The sequence below is a fragment of the Bufo gargarizans genome, chromosome 3 (genome assembly GCF_014858855.1).
Source record: "Bufo gargarizans isolate SCDJY-AF-19 chromosome 3, ASM1485885v1, whole genome shotgun sequence".
NCBI classification, from domain to species: domain Eukaryota; kingdom Metazoa; phylum Chordata; class Amphibia; order Anura; family Bufonidae; genus Bufo; species Bufo gargarizans.
In genome coordinates this window covers 400048187-400065417 of record NC_058082.1, presented here as the reverse complement: position 1 = coordinate 400065417, position 17231 = coordinate 400048187, and the positions used below count along the sequence as shown (strand labels likewise).

General features: G+C 41.9%; 1 protein-coding gene across 5 annotated transcripts in view; it reads right to left on the bottom strand.

The window, feature by feature from the left end:
• Nucleotides 1–17231, bottom strand: part of EPS8L3 (EPS8 like 3) — a 244681-nt gene that overhangs the window by 92754 nt on the left and 134696 nt on the right. For all 5 annotated transcript variants that reach the window (XM_044286110.1, XM_044286109.1, XM_044286108.1 and 2 more), the window contains exons 8-9: nucleotides 5538–5647; nucleotides 1952–2046 (exon numbers count right to left, since the gene is read on the bottom strand). In XM_044286110.1, the coding sequence (XP_044142045.1) occupies nucleotides 1952–2046; nucleotides 5538–5647 (205 nt within the window). The remainder of the gene's footprint in view (nucleotides 1–1951; nucleotides 2047–5537; nucleotides 5648–17231) is intronic.

Genomic DNA, 17231 nt, shown 5'->3' with positions numbered 1-17231 from the left:
CTTTACATAGTATAATGACCCCCAGTGTCCCCCATTTAGTATAATAATCACCAATGACCCTCCATTCAGTATAATGACCCCAGAGCCCCCTCCATGCAGTATTCCCCCAGTGTGGGGGCTACTGGGGGTCATTATTCTGAATGGGGGCGACTGGGGGTTATTATTCTGAATGCAGGGCCACAGGTGGTCATTATACAGTGGGGGGGGGGGAAATTGGGGGTTCATTATACTGTGTGAAGGGCCACTAGTAGTCATTATACTGTGTGAAGGGCCACTAGTAGTCATTATACTGTATAGGGGCCACTGGGGGTCATTATACTGTGTGGGAGCCACAGGGGGACATGTCAATGTAAAAAAATGCCTCATGGTGGCCCACTGGGATTTATCGCCCAAGGGCCCACATGAACCTGGAGCCGGCCCTGTCAGGGGGGCTCAAATGTGACATGGCAACTTAAAATTATCCCAGTAAAATCTGCCCTCCAAAAAACATATATTGCTCCTTCTCTTCTGTGCCCTGCCGTGTGCCCATAGATCAGTTTACAATCACATATGGAGTGTTTCTGTAAACAATAGAATCAGGGTAATAAATATTGAATTTTGTCTGCCAGTTAATCTTGGAAAAGGAAAAAATTGATTAAATAAAAATGGCTAACGAGCAATAGTATATAAGCTTTTGTACATTGTAGCCACACTTTAGTAAGGCCAATTCCACACAAGCGTATTACAAAGCATATTTCTCTGCCCTTATTATGGCCACTAATCCTGATGAATTCTGACAAGAGCACTATACAAGGTGTGGGAAAAAGGCCTAACAGATGCATAAAATCTAGCATGCCATGCGATGGGTTGTACTGAGAAGTACAGTGACTGCCATGTTGTATCGTCATAGCATAGGACGATTCGAGTTTGAATGTGAAGCTATGATTCGAGTTCGAATGTGAAGCTATGTTCACGTAGGGAAAATCCACTACTGACTCAACAGCAGAAAACGGGCCAAGATCACTAACGCTGGTATACGTAAGTATTTTTAAATCTTTGTATCTATGTCCTAAAATGTAGTTATAGTAAGAAAGGGTATGTATGGATGCCAATATTTTATAAATAAAGGGGGTCATTTAGGAACAGATAATATCTGGCGCAAATTCTGTCGGATGCCATGTTGCGGCAGAATCTGCCAGTTCATTCTTGCTCACGTCAGGTCTAAAAAAGGAGGCATGGGTGGGTAAGGACTGGTAGGCCCGTCTCATTCATGATTTTCTATGCCTGTTTTAGGCGCAGAAAATGGTCTAAATGTAAGACAGCAAGGAAGCTGGCTTACATTTAGAATCCGGCTCCTCTACATAATTTTGGCGATCCACCACCAGCACAGGAGCTTATTAAGACTGATGTCTAAAACACTGATCTTAATAAATGTGCCCCAAAATGTTTAACGAGATTTCAGCTGTGTTTGGCCATTCCTCCTGAAAATGTAAGAATAAATTGAGAACTGTGTGTTACAAGTCTCCTTGTCAATAATAAAGCATGTTCCTACACACTTTAATATTATTAAAAGACTGCTGACAGTGTCAGACTGTTTAGGAACACACCCTTCTGGCAAGGAGAATGGTAGCACTTATTTTCAGGATTTGGAGGGTACTATCTCTCCTTGGGGAAAGAGCGCCATAGTCATGTCTCAAAGCCTATTTAAAGAGTTGAATAGCTGCCTTACATCTGGTGGCTTTAGAGGCAGAGCTTGCTAAGAGCTCATTTGCATCCCTTCTTCCTTATCTTCAGAAAGAACAGATAAATTGCACAATGCACACGTGGATGTACTTATCTAGTGTGGGTTTTGTTGATGTACTGAAATAATCAGAATTGAAAACAATGGTGATTGGATAGGTAATTTTGTAAGATATATTGACACTTTTAAAATTATGTAAAGGAAAGCAAACCTAGTTGCATATGTGCTTACAATGTCACGTGCTGTGTCTGCCTTTTGATCAGTCATTAATGGCGGTTGTAAGATTGGAGGTCCGGGATCATACCTTCTTTCAGGAACGGGGGTATCTGCAACAGAAAATACTACACAATGATGTTATAAGTATGACTCTTCATATCAGTAGTTCAATTTGGCTGATTCCAACACTTTTCCGATTTGGTTGCCACCACCATATCGTTACAGTTCACTAGTTTGACTGTGGCTCATCTTCAATGTGTGCCTCATCAACAAACAGTCAGTCAGACTATCTGGATGTTCCTTTTTTATTGAGGTTGCCTTGGGTTTTCACATAAAATATTCCTTATTTTGGATGGTAGCACACTTTTGTTCTTGCCTTTTTTGGTGCTTTGAATTTTTAGTGCTTTTTTTTGTGCATTTTTATGTTACAAGGGAGTCTATTGTAATTATTAAACACTGCACAAACAAGCATTTTTGGAGTGGTGTTTTTAGACACTTGAGATGTGTGTTTTGGGTCAAAGGTTTTTTTCGCAACATGCTCTGGGTGTGGTGTTTTTCCCTCATTTTCTGGCTTTCTGTCAATGTGTGATGAATTTTTTTTAATGATGCTTTGGCATTGTGTTTATTTTTACCAATACATATGTGACATTACAGAGATGTTTTCTATATAAAAGCACAAGGGACATACAAAAGACTTTGCTGAAACACTATTGGCCAAAAACACCACAAAGACAACTAAAAAATGCTACAAAAATGCTCAATGCATTTCCAAAGCATTCTTTTGGCCTCAAAAAAGTTCATACCAAAAACAGAAGTGTGGCAGTTGCTGTCTTATGGGTGTGACTGGGTCTGGAGGGGAAGGTGCTGATCAAATCTCCAACAGGTGCTGCTTTCAACTGTATCTGCATCCTCAAAATGTGGATCCGGTTAAAAACTATTGGCCTAATATATGTCCAGATGTTGGGCTCCCAGGAGGTGGCGAGCATAAAGATGACAGCAGGCATCAAACATAACGAATTAGGCTGCTTATCATGGGAATGGTGTTAGGAGTTTCAGTTTTTTATATTTATTGTTGCAAAGGGCACACAGTAGGGGACATTACTACACAATAAGGGGCATTACTATTATAACAGGGCACAGTGGGGGACATACCTATACAGTAAGGGACATTACGGGGCACAGTGCAGTATATTACTATACAGTGGTGGACATGAATATTATAATGGCTTACAGAGGGGGACATTACAATTATTCCAGGCACAGTAGGGTGCATTATTAAACAGTTGGGGATATTACTATTGCAATGGAGCACAGTGGGGGATATCACTATTGTAATGGAGCACAGTGGGAGGCATTGGTATTCTAATGAGGCACAGTGGGAGGGGAATTAACACCTTAAAGACCAAGCAGTTTTCAGCTTTTTTATTCTGTGCCGTCCCAGAGCCATAACTTTTTAAATGTTTCCATTCACATACCTGTCTAATGGCACCATATTGTATTGCATACAATGTAGTAGGAAGCTGAAAACAAATCCAAATATGGTGGAATTGGGGAAAAATGCAATTCCACCATAGTTTTTTCATTCTCTGGGTCAGTTCAATTACAGCAATACCACAGTTATATAGTTTTATAATGTGTTTTAATACTTACTTAAAAATAACACTTAAAAAAAAAAAATCTTTGTGTTTCCATATTCCTAATTTTTTAGATTTACATCTACAGAGCTGTGTGGGACTCATTTTATGCTGTGCAATATTAGTATTTATTGATACAATTTTGGAGTGGCTGACTTTTTAATAATTTTTCATAACTTTTTTGGGGTGAGGGGGAGGTAAAATTAAGAAAGAAAAACATTTTTTTCTGTTACAGCATTCACTATACGGGATAAATACATCTATAATTTATTAGTATGGACATTTTGGGAGATGGCGATGTCTATGATCTTTATTATTTTTATTGTTTATTTTTATTTTTAATAAGGGGAAAGGGGTGTGCTTGGAATTTTTATATATTTTTTTATTTTTAAAATCTTTTTTATTTTTATTTTACTTTTTTCTCATCCTCCTTAGGATATTTATCATGCAGTCATCTGATTGCTTTTTCCTTAGACTGCAATGATTTAACATTGCAGCCTATTAGAGATTCACTGTGTTGCTGTGGAGCCTTGCCACAGACAAGGCTCCATAGACACTTCACTATGGCAGGCCTTGAAGCCTTCAGAAGGCATATGTGGGGTAAAAGCCTTGGGTGTCTGTTGTGTAAAACAGCAGGCACCCAACAGCTTCTGAGAAGGCTCCATGTTTAAAGCTCGGATTTACACTGTACATGTACAGCATACGTCCTCAAGGGGTTAATATTATAACAGGGCAGAGTGGGGTAAATTACTATTCTAATGGGGCACATTACTATTCTAATGGGACACAACAAGGACATTACTATATAGCGGGGGACAGTAAAGGGAATTTGTCACTATGAAACTGTTTGCATAGACACATCACTGTGGTTTGCCTGATTATAATGTTGTTTTTCTTTTGTTTTACATATTAGGAAAAAGTATGATAACTCGGGAACACAGCCTCAGGTTAGCAAAAGAAAAACAGGATTTTAAGTCAATTGTATGTGTCTATGCAAACAGTTTTATAAGGAGGATGCTGATGACAGACTCCCTTTAATATTCTAAAGAGGCACAGTGGGGGACACTAATATTGTAAGAGGCAGAATAGTGGACATTACTGTTGGTGCACAAATGCAAACATTACTATTGTATGGAGGCACAAAAAGTGACAATATGGGGACACAAAGGGGCATAAATGTTGGGGCACAAAGGCAGACATTACTGTTGTGTGGAAGAACAGAGCATAACTACTGAGAGTGCTGGAAATGCGGGGAACCAAATATGTCTTTTGCACATGGCTGGAGGAAGTCTTCATGGCGATCTGGGCTGGCGCTGGGGGAAATCCATGAGGGTAGCCTGAGTATGACATTTGTCCTGGGGCAGTGGGGCTTACAAGATTCTAGTTATGCCCCTGCCAAAAAACTATGTGTGGCAGTAGCCTTAGAAAAAAAAATTGTGTTAAAACCATCTGGCAGGCTGAAGTTCATTGTATCCTCATAGCATGAGTGCCGGGATATAGCTGAATAAAAAATTGCTAGAGCACTGTTTTTTGTTCAGCCAAATCCTGGCATGAGTGCCCGAAACAGGCCGGACCCCCTCCAGGTCCCATTATAGTCAATGGGGAAAGGCAATATCAGCTATGAACTCTGGAACAGCCTGCTGGATTGTTTTTTAATGGTAGTGTGAAACTAGCTGAAAATAAAAATGAGGCTTTTCATTTGCTGTAGGTAACATAGCATAATGTTTAGGTAGATCCGCCCAGTAGTTCCAAAAGCACTTTTTGTGTGAGGCATTTCCAGTCAAGACATAAGTGGACCTTTATCACAAAAAATTATTTCCAGAACCAAAATCAATGGAGCGCCGCAGCCCCTTCAGCTTCTGAATAAGGAAATCTGGAGAAATTATAAACCACACGGATTACATCTATGTCATATCAGGAAATGACTGCAGTCTGAATTTGCAACACTCTTCAAAAACAACACTAACCCTGGGGAGTTTGTCTTCCTAATTTAGGGCTATCCATTGATAGAATTTGTTGTGGGGAATAACTGCGTTCGTTGAATTCATTCTGAGTTAGTGTGTTCTGTAGTTTATTTCTGAAATGAAAAACAGAAAGTTAATTGAGAGAAAAGTGACACTTTCTTAATAGACTTCACATCACCTAGTAAACATTGCCCTACACAATGACAAGCACATGTTAAAGGGAATCTGTCACCACAACCTTGGGGAATGGGGGTTAGTGGGTAGTAGGAAAACAATAGTCCAGAATGATGGTGATAGATTCCCTTTCACTGTGCTATACACGCAGAAAGTTTTCACTAAATGTAATGCAATTAATGGATGATGCCAAGAATGGTGATTCTTGGTGCTCGTTTATTGTAATGCAAAAGAATGGTGATTCTTAGTGCTCGTTTATTGTAATGCAAAAGTTTAGGACACAGTGCCTTGTGGCCAATTGCTGCACCGCTGTACAAATTGCAGTGGGATAAAATAAAAAATAGTTATTCTGACATTTTAAAACTGATAGGTCATCAGTATCTAATCGGTGGGGGACCGACACCCGGGACCCCCGCCAATCATCTGTTTGAGAGGGCTCTGGCGCTCCTGTGAGCACCACAGATTTCTTGTAGCTCACCAAGCACAGTACTGTATATTGTATAGCGTCTGTACTTGGTATCACGCTCAGCCCCCTTCACTTCAAAGGGGCTAAGGCCACGTGACCGTTGAGCGTGTCGTTGTTGGCCTAGGGGAAGATGCGAGAAGGCTGTGGTGCTCACGGCAGTGCCGGTGCCAAATCTAACAGCTGATTGGTGGGGGTTCTAGGTGTCGGACCCCCACCGATTAGGCAATGATAGCTCATATCAGTGTTAAAATCTCGTAAAAACCCTTTAATTTGAACTGAATTGTTTATTCATAGTTCATTGTTAATGATCCTGTGATTTTGGGGGCTGCTGTATGGCCATTAACTATTAACACCTAATAAGTAATTAGGTTCTGCAAGGCATTGCATCCCAACTGAACACATCCATGCTGCATAGCCATATCGTAACAAGCAGTATTGCAAGAGGTCTGGGGGTATTCATGATCAAAAGATTTTGCTGCTAATAAATAAAACCCATTTCCTGGACTGGCGGAAGGGGGGGGGGGGGTAGGGAGGGTGTTTAGCGGGGAGGGGAATGTTCTTGTGTATGTACTTTTGAAAAAGACAGCGAAAAGCTAGTCCACATGGTTGTGTTTTTTTTGTATATGAAAAAAACAATAAACAGATTTGTAAAAAATCCCCGGTTGAATTTTGTATCCCTGTGTACAGGGGAAACAACTTAGTATTTAACAGCACTGTTCAAACATTTCCACTAGTGTTATTTATTATAAGGACATCTTCAAAAATAAAATGCTATGCTTCTGCCGTCTCCCATTGAGACTGTATGTCATGTACAGTATGCCCCGTAGATTGTACAAACCGGATTCCAAAAAAGTTGGGACACTATACAAATCGTGAATAAAAACTGAATGCAATGATGTGGAGGTGCCAACTTCTAATATTTTATTCAGAATAGAACATAAATCACGGAACAAAAGTTTAAACTGAGAAAATGTACCATTTTAATGGCAAAATATGTTGATTCAGAATTTCATGGTGTCAACAAAACCCAAAAAAGTTGGGACAATGCCATTTTCACCACTGTGTGGCATCTCCCCTTCTTCTTACAACACTCAACAGACATCTGGGGACCGAGGAGACCAGTTTCTCAAGTTTAGAAATAGGAATGCTCTCCCATTCTTGTCTAATACAGGCCTCTAACTGTTCAATCGTCTTGGGCCTTCTTTGTTGCACCTTCCTCTTTATGATGCGCCAAATGTTCTCTATAGGTGAAAAATCTGGACTGCAGACTGGCCATTTCAGTACCCGGATCCTTCTCCTACGCAGCCATGATGTTGTGATTGATGCAGAATGTGGTCTGGCATTATCTTGTTGAAAAATGCAGGGTCTTCCCTGAAAGAGATGACGTCTGGATGGGAGCATATGTTGTTCTAGAACCTGAATATATTTTTCTGCATTGATGGTGCCTTTCCAGACATGCAAGCTGCCCATGACACACACACTTATGCAATCCCATACCATCAGAGATGCAGGCTTCTGAACTGAGCGTTAATAACAATTTGGGTTGTCCTTGTCCTCTTTGGTCCGGATGACATGGCGTCCCAGATTTCCAAAAAGAACTTTGAATCGTGACTCGTCTGACCACAGAACAGTCTTCTATTTTGCCACACTCCATTTTAAATGATCCCTGACCCAGTGAAAACGCCTGAGCTTGTGGATCTTGCTTAGAAATGGCTTCTTCTTTGCACTGTAGAGTTTCAGCTGGCAACGGCAGATGGCACGATGGATTGTGATTACTGACAATGGTTTCTGGAAGTATTCCTGAGCCCATTCTGTGATTTCCTTTACAGTAGCATTCCTGTTTGTGGTGCAGTGTCGTTTAAGGGCCCGGAGATCACGGGCATCCAGTATGGTTTTACGGCCTTGACCCTTACGCACGGAGATTGTTCCAGATTCTCTGAATCTTCGGATGATGTTATGCACAGTTGATGATGATAGATGCAAAGTCTTTGCAATTTTTAGCTGGGTAACACCTTTCTGATATTGCTCCACTATCTTTCTGCGCAACATTGTGGGAATCGGTGATCCTCTACCCATCTTGGCTTCGGAGAGACAGTGTCACTCTGAGAAGCTCTTTTTATACCCAATCATGTTGCCAATTGACCTAATTAGTGTTAATTGGTCTTCCAGCTCTTCGTTATGCTCAAATTTACTTTTTCCAGCCTCTTATTGCTACTTGTCCCAACTTTTTGGGGATTTGTTGACACCGTGAAATTATGAATCAACGTATTTTTCCTTTAAAATGATACATTTGCTCGGATTAAACGTTTGATCTGTCATCTACGTTCTATTACAAATAAAATATTGACATTTGCCATCTCCACATCATTGCATTCAGTTTTTATTCACAATTTGTTTAGTGTCCCAACTTTTTTGGAATCCGGTTTGTATATGGTGAGAGTGGGTCCCTGGTTACTATTGCTAGGCATGGGCTGGCACCATCCCTTCCTCTGCATGAAGTGAGATCAGTCTTATCTAGACAGAATGTGTAAGCAGCTAGGAGCAGAGCTGACAGGAAATCTTTCTGTGGATTATAACAGCAGAACAGTGACAGCATATGTGCCAACCCTTGAGGGAAAGAGTTACTAAATGCAGCAGAAAGTTCAGTTGCCATACAAGGAGGATTGTTTTGTATCGCTCAGAGAAGGTAAATGCCTGTATCCTGGCTTTAGGCTTTTTTGCATATGGTGGGAACAAGTGAATTTCAAGCTCCCAATCATATAAAATGGACAGAATGTCCATCTGTACAGATTGTAGTATATTGCAGAGATACCAAGTAGCTCAGAGATCCAAATTGCACCCCTTGGTCAATTTGGAAAGACTGTGGAGAATATAAGAAAGAGACTCCGCCCTTTATCTCCTATAGACAACCTTGGGAAACTACATATGCCTAATGCTTAATGTATTCTGTGCCAGTGCGAACCATCTATTCAACTGCCTCAGCATGGAACAGTGTACTTGGGATACTAACCTGGCCTCATCATTCACTACATCCACTCCTGCATGGCTGCAGTGTCTCTTTAACTCCTTTCTTGCACCTCAAAACATATCTACACCACGGGTACCTCAATCCACAAGAGGCAGCAGTGCTAAAGTCAGGGAGTGCCCTGAACGGAAGAAGAGGTGTCCCCTTCTCAGCTTTGCATGGCCCAGGGGGCAAGATAGTCAGAGCTGCCACCGTGAGTACAACCAGTCCCATCAGCACCCCTGTGGCCCGCTGAACTCCCTAGAATAGGCAATACATGTAACTAGTTGATCGCTTGTTTTCCGACTCCTGGAACCCCACTGATCATGAGAACAGGGTTCCAATTCCCCTGTTTTGATGTGTTTTGCATTCGCACTTCCGCTCCATTCATTCTCTATGGGAGGGTCACAGACCACTGACCCTCTGTGTCACATGACCAACCTCCTCTAAGGGCATTGTCTAAGTCAGTGTTTCCCAACCAGTGTGCCTCCAGCTGTTGCAAAACTACAACTCCCAGCATGCCCGCACAGCCAAAGACTGTCCAGGCATGATGGGAGTTGTAGTTTTGCAACAGCTGGAGGCACACTGGTTGGGAAACACTGGTCTAAGTGAACCCCTCGTTCTTCACAGTACCCCTGTTGGTGGGGATAGACTTTCCCCATGAGAACACTAGGTCGCTACCTCCGCTGTTATTTGCCCCACAATGGGGTTGGATGCGGATAATGATGGAGGCGGCCAGGGAGGATACTGCTCACCTGAACACAGGACCCTGGATCGCGGCAGTAAGTAGGGGAACATTGGCGATCAGTAACCGCCATTACAGAGTGCAAGAGATAGCAGAGTAGAGTGCACGGCTATTCCTGGCACTGCCATAGAAAATGAATGGAACGGCAGTGCGCATGCATGACCTGCCGCTGCATCAACAGGACCCACATTCTTGTGATCCTTGAGGATCCCAGCGGTCAGAACTCCAGCGATCAGCTTCTTATCCCTATCCGGTGGATAGGGGATAACGTAAAAACTTTGCAACTATCCCATTTAAAATCCACTAAGTTGACAATTGTGAGTCCTTTCAGTCCATGAAACCAAGTACATGTTGACTGCGAAATATATATATATATATATATAAATATATTTGTCCACAAGCTCCAAATAAAGAGAACAGAAAGTTGATATATTAACCCCTAATAAGGGTGTACATAACGTTCTTATTTACATAGTTAAATAGTATCTACGTTTGAAAAAAGACATAAGTTCATCAGGTTCAACCAAGGGATAGGAGGGGATGCAAATTTTATAAAAAAGGGTGTAAGGCACAGACTTCTACTAATTTTCATAAGCATTAAATGGGTTGTCTCACTTCAGAAAATGGCATTTATAATGTTGAAAAAGTTAATACAAGGCACTAATGTATTGTGATTGTCCATATTGCCTCCTTTGCTGGCTTGATACTTTTTTCTATCACATTATACACTGCACGTTTCCAGCACAGATGCAACGTGGTTGGGATGGGATCTGCTGCCCATGGGTGCAGACAACCAGAGAGGCTGACACTTTTTCCTATAATGTGCAAGCACAGCCACCCCTGCTGCGTTTCAGGGTGGAAACGAGAAGTGCATAATATGATGGAGAAATTAAACATTCTTCCCCTTCTATGAAGAAACTGCACACATATAGCGACAATTTAGAATGGTATATGATGCAGTACAATGCCTAAAATGAAACTTATATTAATGTACTACAATGCGTTGAATTAAACTGTTATACAAACACTGTACAATGTTTTGTTTTAAACTGTTATACTAACGCAGTACAATGCATTCAAATGTGCATTTTAAAATGGTAGCAAAATTGCAACTGATCTCTAGAAATAAAAAGGCACAATTGTGCAGTTTATCCAGTGAAATATATGCTGTTGGAGGTGCTAGGAATATGTATAAAAGATACTTAACAGTTTTTTTAAAGGCTGGGTGATGAAGCACAGGACAAAAAAATATATTTGTGCAGGCAATGCAGGGTTTTTGTGATTGCAGTGCATTATATGAAACTTTCTGCTTGCAGTATCTGCCATCCCTTCACTGTAAAATACACACAGAACTCTGACCCTATGCTGTCCTTTTCTGATAAAACCCTAACTTTCCTACCTATTAATTATTATTATTATTTATTATTAAAGCTCTGTACATATGATAAGCGGTATACATACATAATACAGACAATTGCACTAAGCATGAACACGATGAGTTACAGACTGCTACAGAAGGAGAGAGGGCTCTGCCTGTGAGGGCTTACAATCTACAAGGTATGGAGGAAGGACACAGTAGGTGAGGGTAAATGTGGTCATGGTGGTATAGCAGCAGCAGGGTCACTGGTTGTAGGCTTGTCTGAAGAGGTGAGTTTTCAAGTTTCTTTTGAAGGATTCCACTGAAGGCGAGAGTCTGATATGTTGGGGTAGAGAGTTTCAGAGTATAGGGCAGTGATGGCTAACCTTGGCACTCCAGCTGTGGTGAAACTATGACTCCCAGCATGCTCCATTTATTTCTATAGAGTTCTGAGAGCAGCCAAGCAAGGGGGGCATCGTGGGAGTTGTAGTTTTACCACAGCTTAAGTGCCAAGGTTAGCCATCACTGGTATAGGGGATGCAAAGGAGAAATCTTGAAGGCGGTTTTGAGAAGAGGTGATAAGAGGAGAGGAGAAAAGGAGGTCTTGTGAGGATCGGAGATTACGTGTGGGGATGTATCGGGAAAGTAACTCAGATGTATGGGGGAGAGAGGTGGATTAGTAATGGGGGAGAGAGGTGGATTAGTTGGGCAGCAAAGTTGAGGATAGATTGGATGAGTGCGAGAGTGCTAGATAGAAGGCCACAGAGGAGGATGTTGCAGTAGTCTAGGCGGGAGATGATGAGGGCATGTAAAAGCATTTTTGCAGACTCATGGTTGAGGAATGCGCGGATGCAGGAGATATTTTTGACTTGGAGGCGGCAGGTGGTGGAAAGGGCTTGGATGTGTGATCTGATAGAGAGTGCAGAATCCAAGGTCACTCCAAGACAGCGGACTTGATTGACTGGGGAGAGTGTGCAGCTATTGATCGTGATAGATAAGTCTGTTGGGGGGGGGGGGGGGTTGAGCAAGATAGGGGAAAGATCATAAATTCTGTTTTATCCATATTAAGTTTAAGAAAGCGACAGGAGAAGGAGAATATGGAGGATAGGCATTTTGGGATTCTGGATAGTAAGGTGGTGATGTCTGGACTAGAGAGGTAGATTTGGGTGTTGTCAGCATAAAAGTAATACTGAAAGCCATGGGACTCTATGAGCTATCCCAGGCTGAGGATGTTGATAGAGAAGAGCAGGGGTCCTAGAACTGAACCTTGTGGGACACCAACAGAGAGGGAATGAGATAAGGAGGTGGTATGAGAGTGGGAGATGCTAAATGTCCGGTCTGTGAGGTATGATGTAATCAGGAGAGGGCCAGGTGAGTGATGCCAAGAGATGAGAGAGTTTTTAACAGAAGAGAGTGGTCGACTGTGTCAAAGGCATTGGACAGGACAAGGAGTTGTTAGCAGGTCGTTGGTGACTTTTTGTGCCAAAAGGAGACAAAATGGATCTTCACTAAATACGGTGGTACCCTGGGGACTCAATGAGAACAATAGTTTTGCCCCTTTTTCTTTGAATCTACTACAAACCGGATTCCCAAAAAGTTGGGACACTAAACAAATTGTGAATAAAAACTGAATGCAATGATGTGGAGATGGCAAATGTCAATATTTTATTTGTAATAGAACGTAGATGACAGATCAAACGTTTAATCCGAGTAAATGTATCATTTTAAAGGAAAAATACGTTGATTCATAATTTCACGGTGTCAACAAATCCCCAAAAAGTTGGGACAAGTAGCAGTAAGAGGCTGGAAAAAGTAAATTTGAGCACAACGAAGAGCTGGAAGACCAATTAACACTAATTAGGTCAATTGGCAACACGATTGGGTATAAAAAGAGCTTCTCAGAGTGGCAGTGTCTCTCAGAAGCCAAGATGGGTAGAGGATCACCAATTCCTACAATGTTGCGCAGAAAGATAGCGGAGCAATATCAGAAAGGTGTTACCCAGCGAAAAATTGCAAAGACTTTGCATCTATCATCATCAACTGTGCATAACATCATCCGAAGATTCAGAGAATCTGGAACAATCTCTGTGCGTAAGGGTCAAGGCCGTAAAACCATACTGGATGCCCGTGATCTCCGGGCCCTTAAACGACACTGCACCACAAACAGGAATGCTACTGTAAAGGAAATCACAGAATAGGCTCACGAATACTTCCAGAAACCATTGTCAGTGAACGCAATCCATCGTGCCATCCGCCGTTGCCAGCTGAAACTCCACAGTGCAAAGAAGAAGCCATTTCTAAGCAAGATCCACAAGCTCAGGCGTTTTCACTGGGCCATGGATCATTTAAAATGGAGTGTGGCAAAATGGAAGACTGTTCTGTGGTCAGACAAGTCACGATTCGAAGTTCTTTTTGGAAATCTGGGACGCCATGTCATCCGGACCAAAGAGGACAAGGACAACCCAAGTTGTTATCAATGCTCAGTTCAGAAGCCTGCATCTCTGATGGTATGGGGTTGCATGAGTTCGTGTGGCATGGGCAGCTTGCATGTCTGGAAAGGCACCATCAATGCAGAAAAATATATTCAGGTTCTAGAACAACATATGCTCTCATCCAGACGTCATCTCTTTCAGGGAAGACCCTGCATTTTTCAACAAGATAATGCCAGACCACATTCTTCATCAATCACAACATCATGGCTGTGTAGGAGAAGGATCCGGGTACTGAAATGGCCAGTCTGCAGTCCAGATCTTTCACCTATAGAGAACATTTGGCGCATCATAAAGAGGAAGGTGCAACAAAGAAGGCCCAAGACGATTGAACAGTTAGAGGCCTGTATTAGACAGGAATGGGAGAGCATTCCTATTTCTAAACTTGAGAAACTGGTCTCCTCGGTCCCCAGACGTCTGTTGAGTGTTGTAAGAAGAAGGGGAGATGCCACACAGTGGTGAAAATGGCCTTGTCTCAACTTTTTGGGGATTTGTTGACACCATGAAATTCTGATTCAACATATTTTTCCCTTAAAATGGTACATTTTCTCAGTTTTAACTTTTGTTCAGTGATTTATGTTCTATTCTGAATAAAATATTAGAAGTTGGCACCTCCACATCATTGCATTCAGTTTTTATTCACGATTTGTATAGTGTCCCAACTTTTTTGGAATCCGGTTTGTACATAGGCAAGTAGGAGGGCAATGTTTTTGCCTCAGCCCTCCGTGTGCGGCGTGGTATTTGACTGGGCCCTTGATGTGCTTGGTGGTGCCCTCTGACCTGGGCAGGCGCTTGGCACATATAACAAGGTTTTAACAGGTGTAGTTTCATTAAGTTTTCACAGTTTTTAACTGTTCCTACAGTTTTTTGTACCTTTCCGACTAACTACCTTTGCTATGTTTCAGAGATCTGATTTGGGTTGCTGTCCTGCATTTATGCATCGCTGATCTGCGTTTATCCATGTCAGACTTGGAGCTGTGGTCATTAAGAACGCCATTAGGATGAATTATCCTCTGATATGATGATATTACACCTGGACTGAGGGCAACATTGTGGATGTTAAGTTTTAGATTGCCCACGTATATACCATGGGGTCGTGTCTCCTATTCAGGGATTGATTTGTGTATTTTTTGCACTTTGCACTGCATGTTCACATTTTGCACTGAGCACTCAGCACTTTAGCACTTCTGCACTATATTTATCTTTTAATCATGAGATTCACTTTTATTATTATTTTTTCCTTTTTTTATTGATTAGTGTATGTGTATTGAGGATCATGACAATGAATTTTATATTTGCCATAACACTTTCCACTTTATGACAAAACGCTTTTGCACCACTATTGGTTCTCCAATAGGTTATCTATATGTACAGTTTTATGGTTTATTATCATTAGAATTTGCACATTATGCACTTTACTATAATGTGATTAATACTGTCCACTAATGGAGATTTTTAGCACCATTGTGGCCATACAGCATCAAAGACGTTATGGGCTTATAATATATTCAATACCAATGTGAGGGCTTATGGTTGGCTTTGGCCTAATATGTTAGCTATTATAGCTCTTATAGCTCCATAAACTGCTTTTGGGCAAGTTGCCCGTCATTATCATGATGCTGGCGGTGACAAGCTGCGGCCGAGAGCCCGAGATATGTGGCTATGTGTACCTTCGTGCTCACTGGGGGATTTGAGGGGACGGCTCGTGATGGTCCTGCCCCTGGTGTGAGGCTTCCGCACTCACCAGCAGCCATTTACTCATAATGTGACCGTAACAAGTCTCGCGAGATTTGGTGGCCATCTTTGAGAATGTGTTTCTCACTGGCTGTCAAACTGGAGCTCCTCCTCCAGTCCACAGGTGGAGAGCATTTGCATTCAAGCAAACGAGGTTGACAACCTATTAGAAGGGCTATAAATAGCAAGGGTTTGAATGGGTTTGGTACGCCCCCAAGAGGAAGCGAGGCGAGACATGTGCCAGGGTTGGTGTCCTCCTGAAGCCCTCCTGTCCTCCTGTATAAGTCTCTGTTTGAATGCTGCTTGTGTATACTGGCTATTGCCTTTTCATTGTTTCTCTTTGCTTAGAGTGTGTCATACCACTTTCTTTGGTATCTCTAGTTTGGGATCCTTGGCACATGTTTATCAGCATGAGTATATAGGCCTGTGCAAGTATGTTTGTAGCATAATGGGTGTCGTTATGTAGTTGGCATTGACAGACATTGTTTGTGTCTTTTGCTACAGAGATTGCACACTCCATTGAGACTCATATATGCTCACCTTCTTGTGGCTTCTGTGGGGGAACGTTTTTCACTATGTCACTTTCCTGCATTGCTGTTAATTTATGCATTATGTCAGATTTTGTGTTTTGTATGTCTGTTTAACAATAAAGGATCATGTTATATTATATGTGTGTTCTCATGTTTTTGGTGCACTAGATGAGAGTTTGTAGCAGAAGAGAGTGGTCGATGGTGTCAAAGGCAGAGGACAGGTCAAGGAGAAGGAGGACAGAGTAATGTTTTTTTGGTTTTGGCTGTTAGCAGGTCGTCGGTGACTTCAGTAAGGGCAGTTTCAGTTGAGTGGTGGGGTTGGAAGCCAGATTGTATTCGTTCAAAGAGAGAGCAGGAGGAGAGGTGAGAGGACAGTTCAGAATGGACATGTTGTTCAAGCAGCTTTGAGGCATATGGAATAAGTGATATGGGGCAAAAACTGGACAAAGAAGGTGGGTCAAGTGAAGGCTTTTTGAGGATGGGTGTAATGGTAGCATGTTTAAAACAAGAGGGGAAGACACCAGAGGTTAGTGATAGGTAGGGCTGGGATAAACACTGTTGTGAGGTTAGGGATAAGGTGGCATGTGATTGGGTCAAGTGCGCAGGTGGTGAGATGTGATCTGGAGGGAAGGGTAGAAAGTTTTTCCTCTATAATGGTGGAGAGGCTGGTTTTAGGAGAAGAGTACTGAGCAGTGGTATTAAATCTATGTAACTAAATCTATCCCTAAACTATCCCTGAAACACCCTTATATGACTTGTTTGTGTCTGTAATTGGTTTCTGTCAAGACACATGGTACACACATCCTCTCACATGGCAGGCTGAGCCCAGAATCTCATCTATGCTTTACAGATAGAAGAAAGCTAAAGGGCATGCCAAAATCCTGCCCCATGATTTGGCTCACACTTACAGGCTGACTTTCAACTAATCAGGGTGGCTGTGGGCAAGCATTCCTCCCTCCCAGGGTCATGTGATCCTCCATATTCATCCTCTCTGCCCTGTGTCCCTCTCATTTCCACAGTAGGATGCTGTTTTGCAAGAATCATACAAAGCGAATAGCTAGAACTTTGGATAACTTTGGCAGAAGATTTTTTATAAACTTTGTAATGAATCAAATTAGCTAAGGATCAATTTGCACATTTCTACTTGTACATTCAAAGGCTACAGCGGACACCTCAGATTTATATTTTAATGCATTTT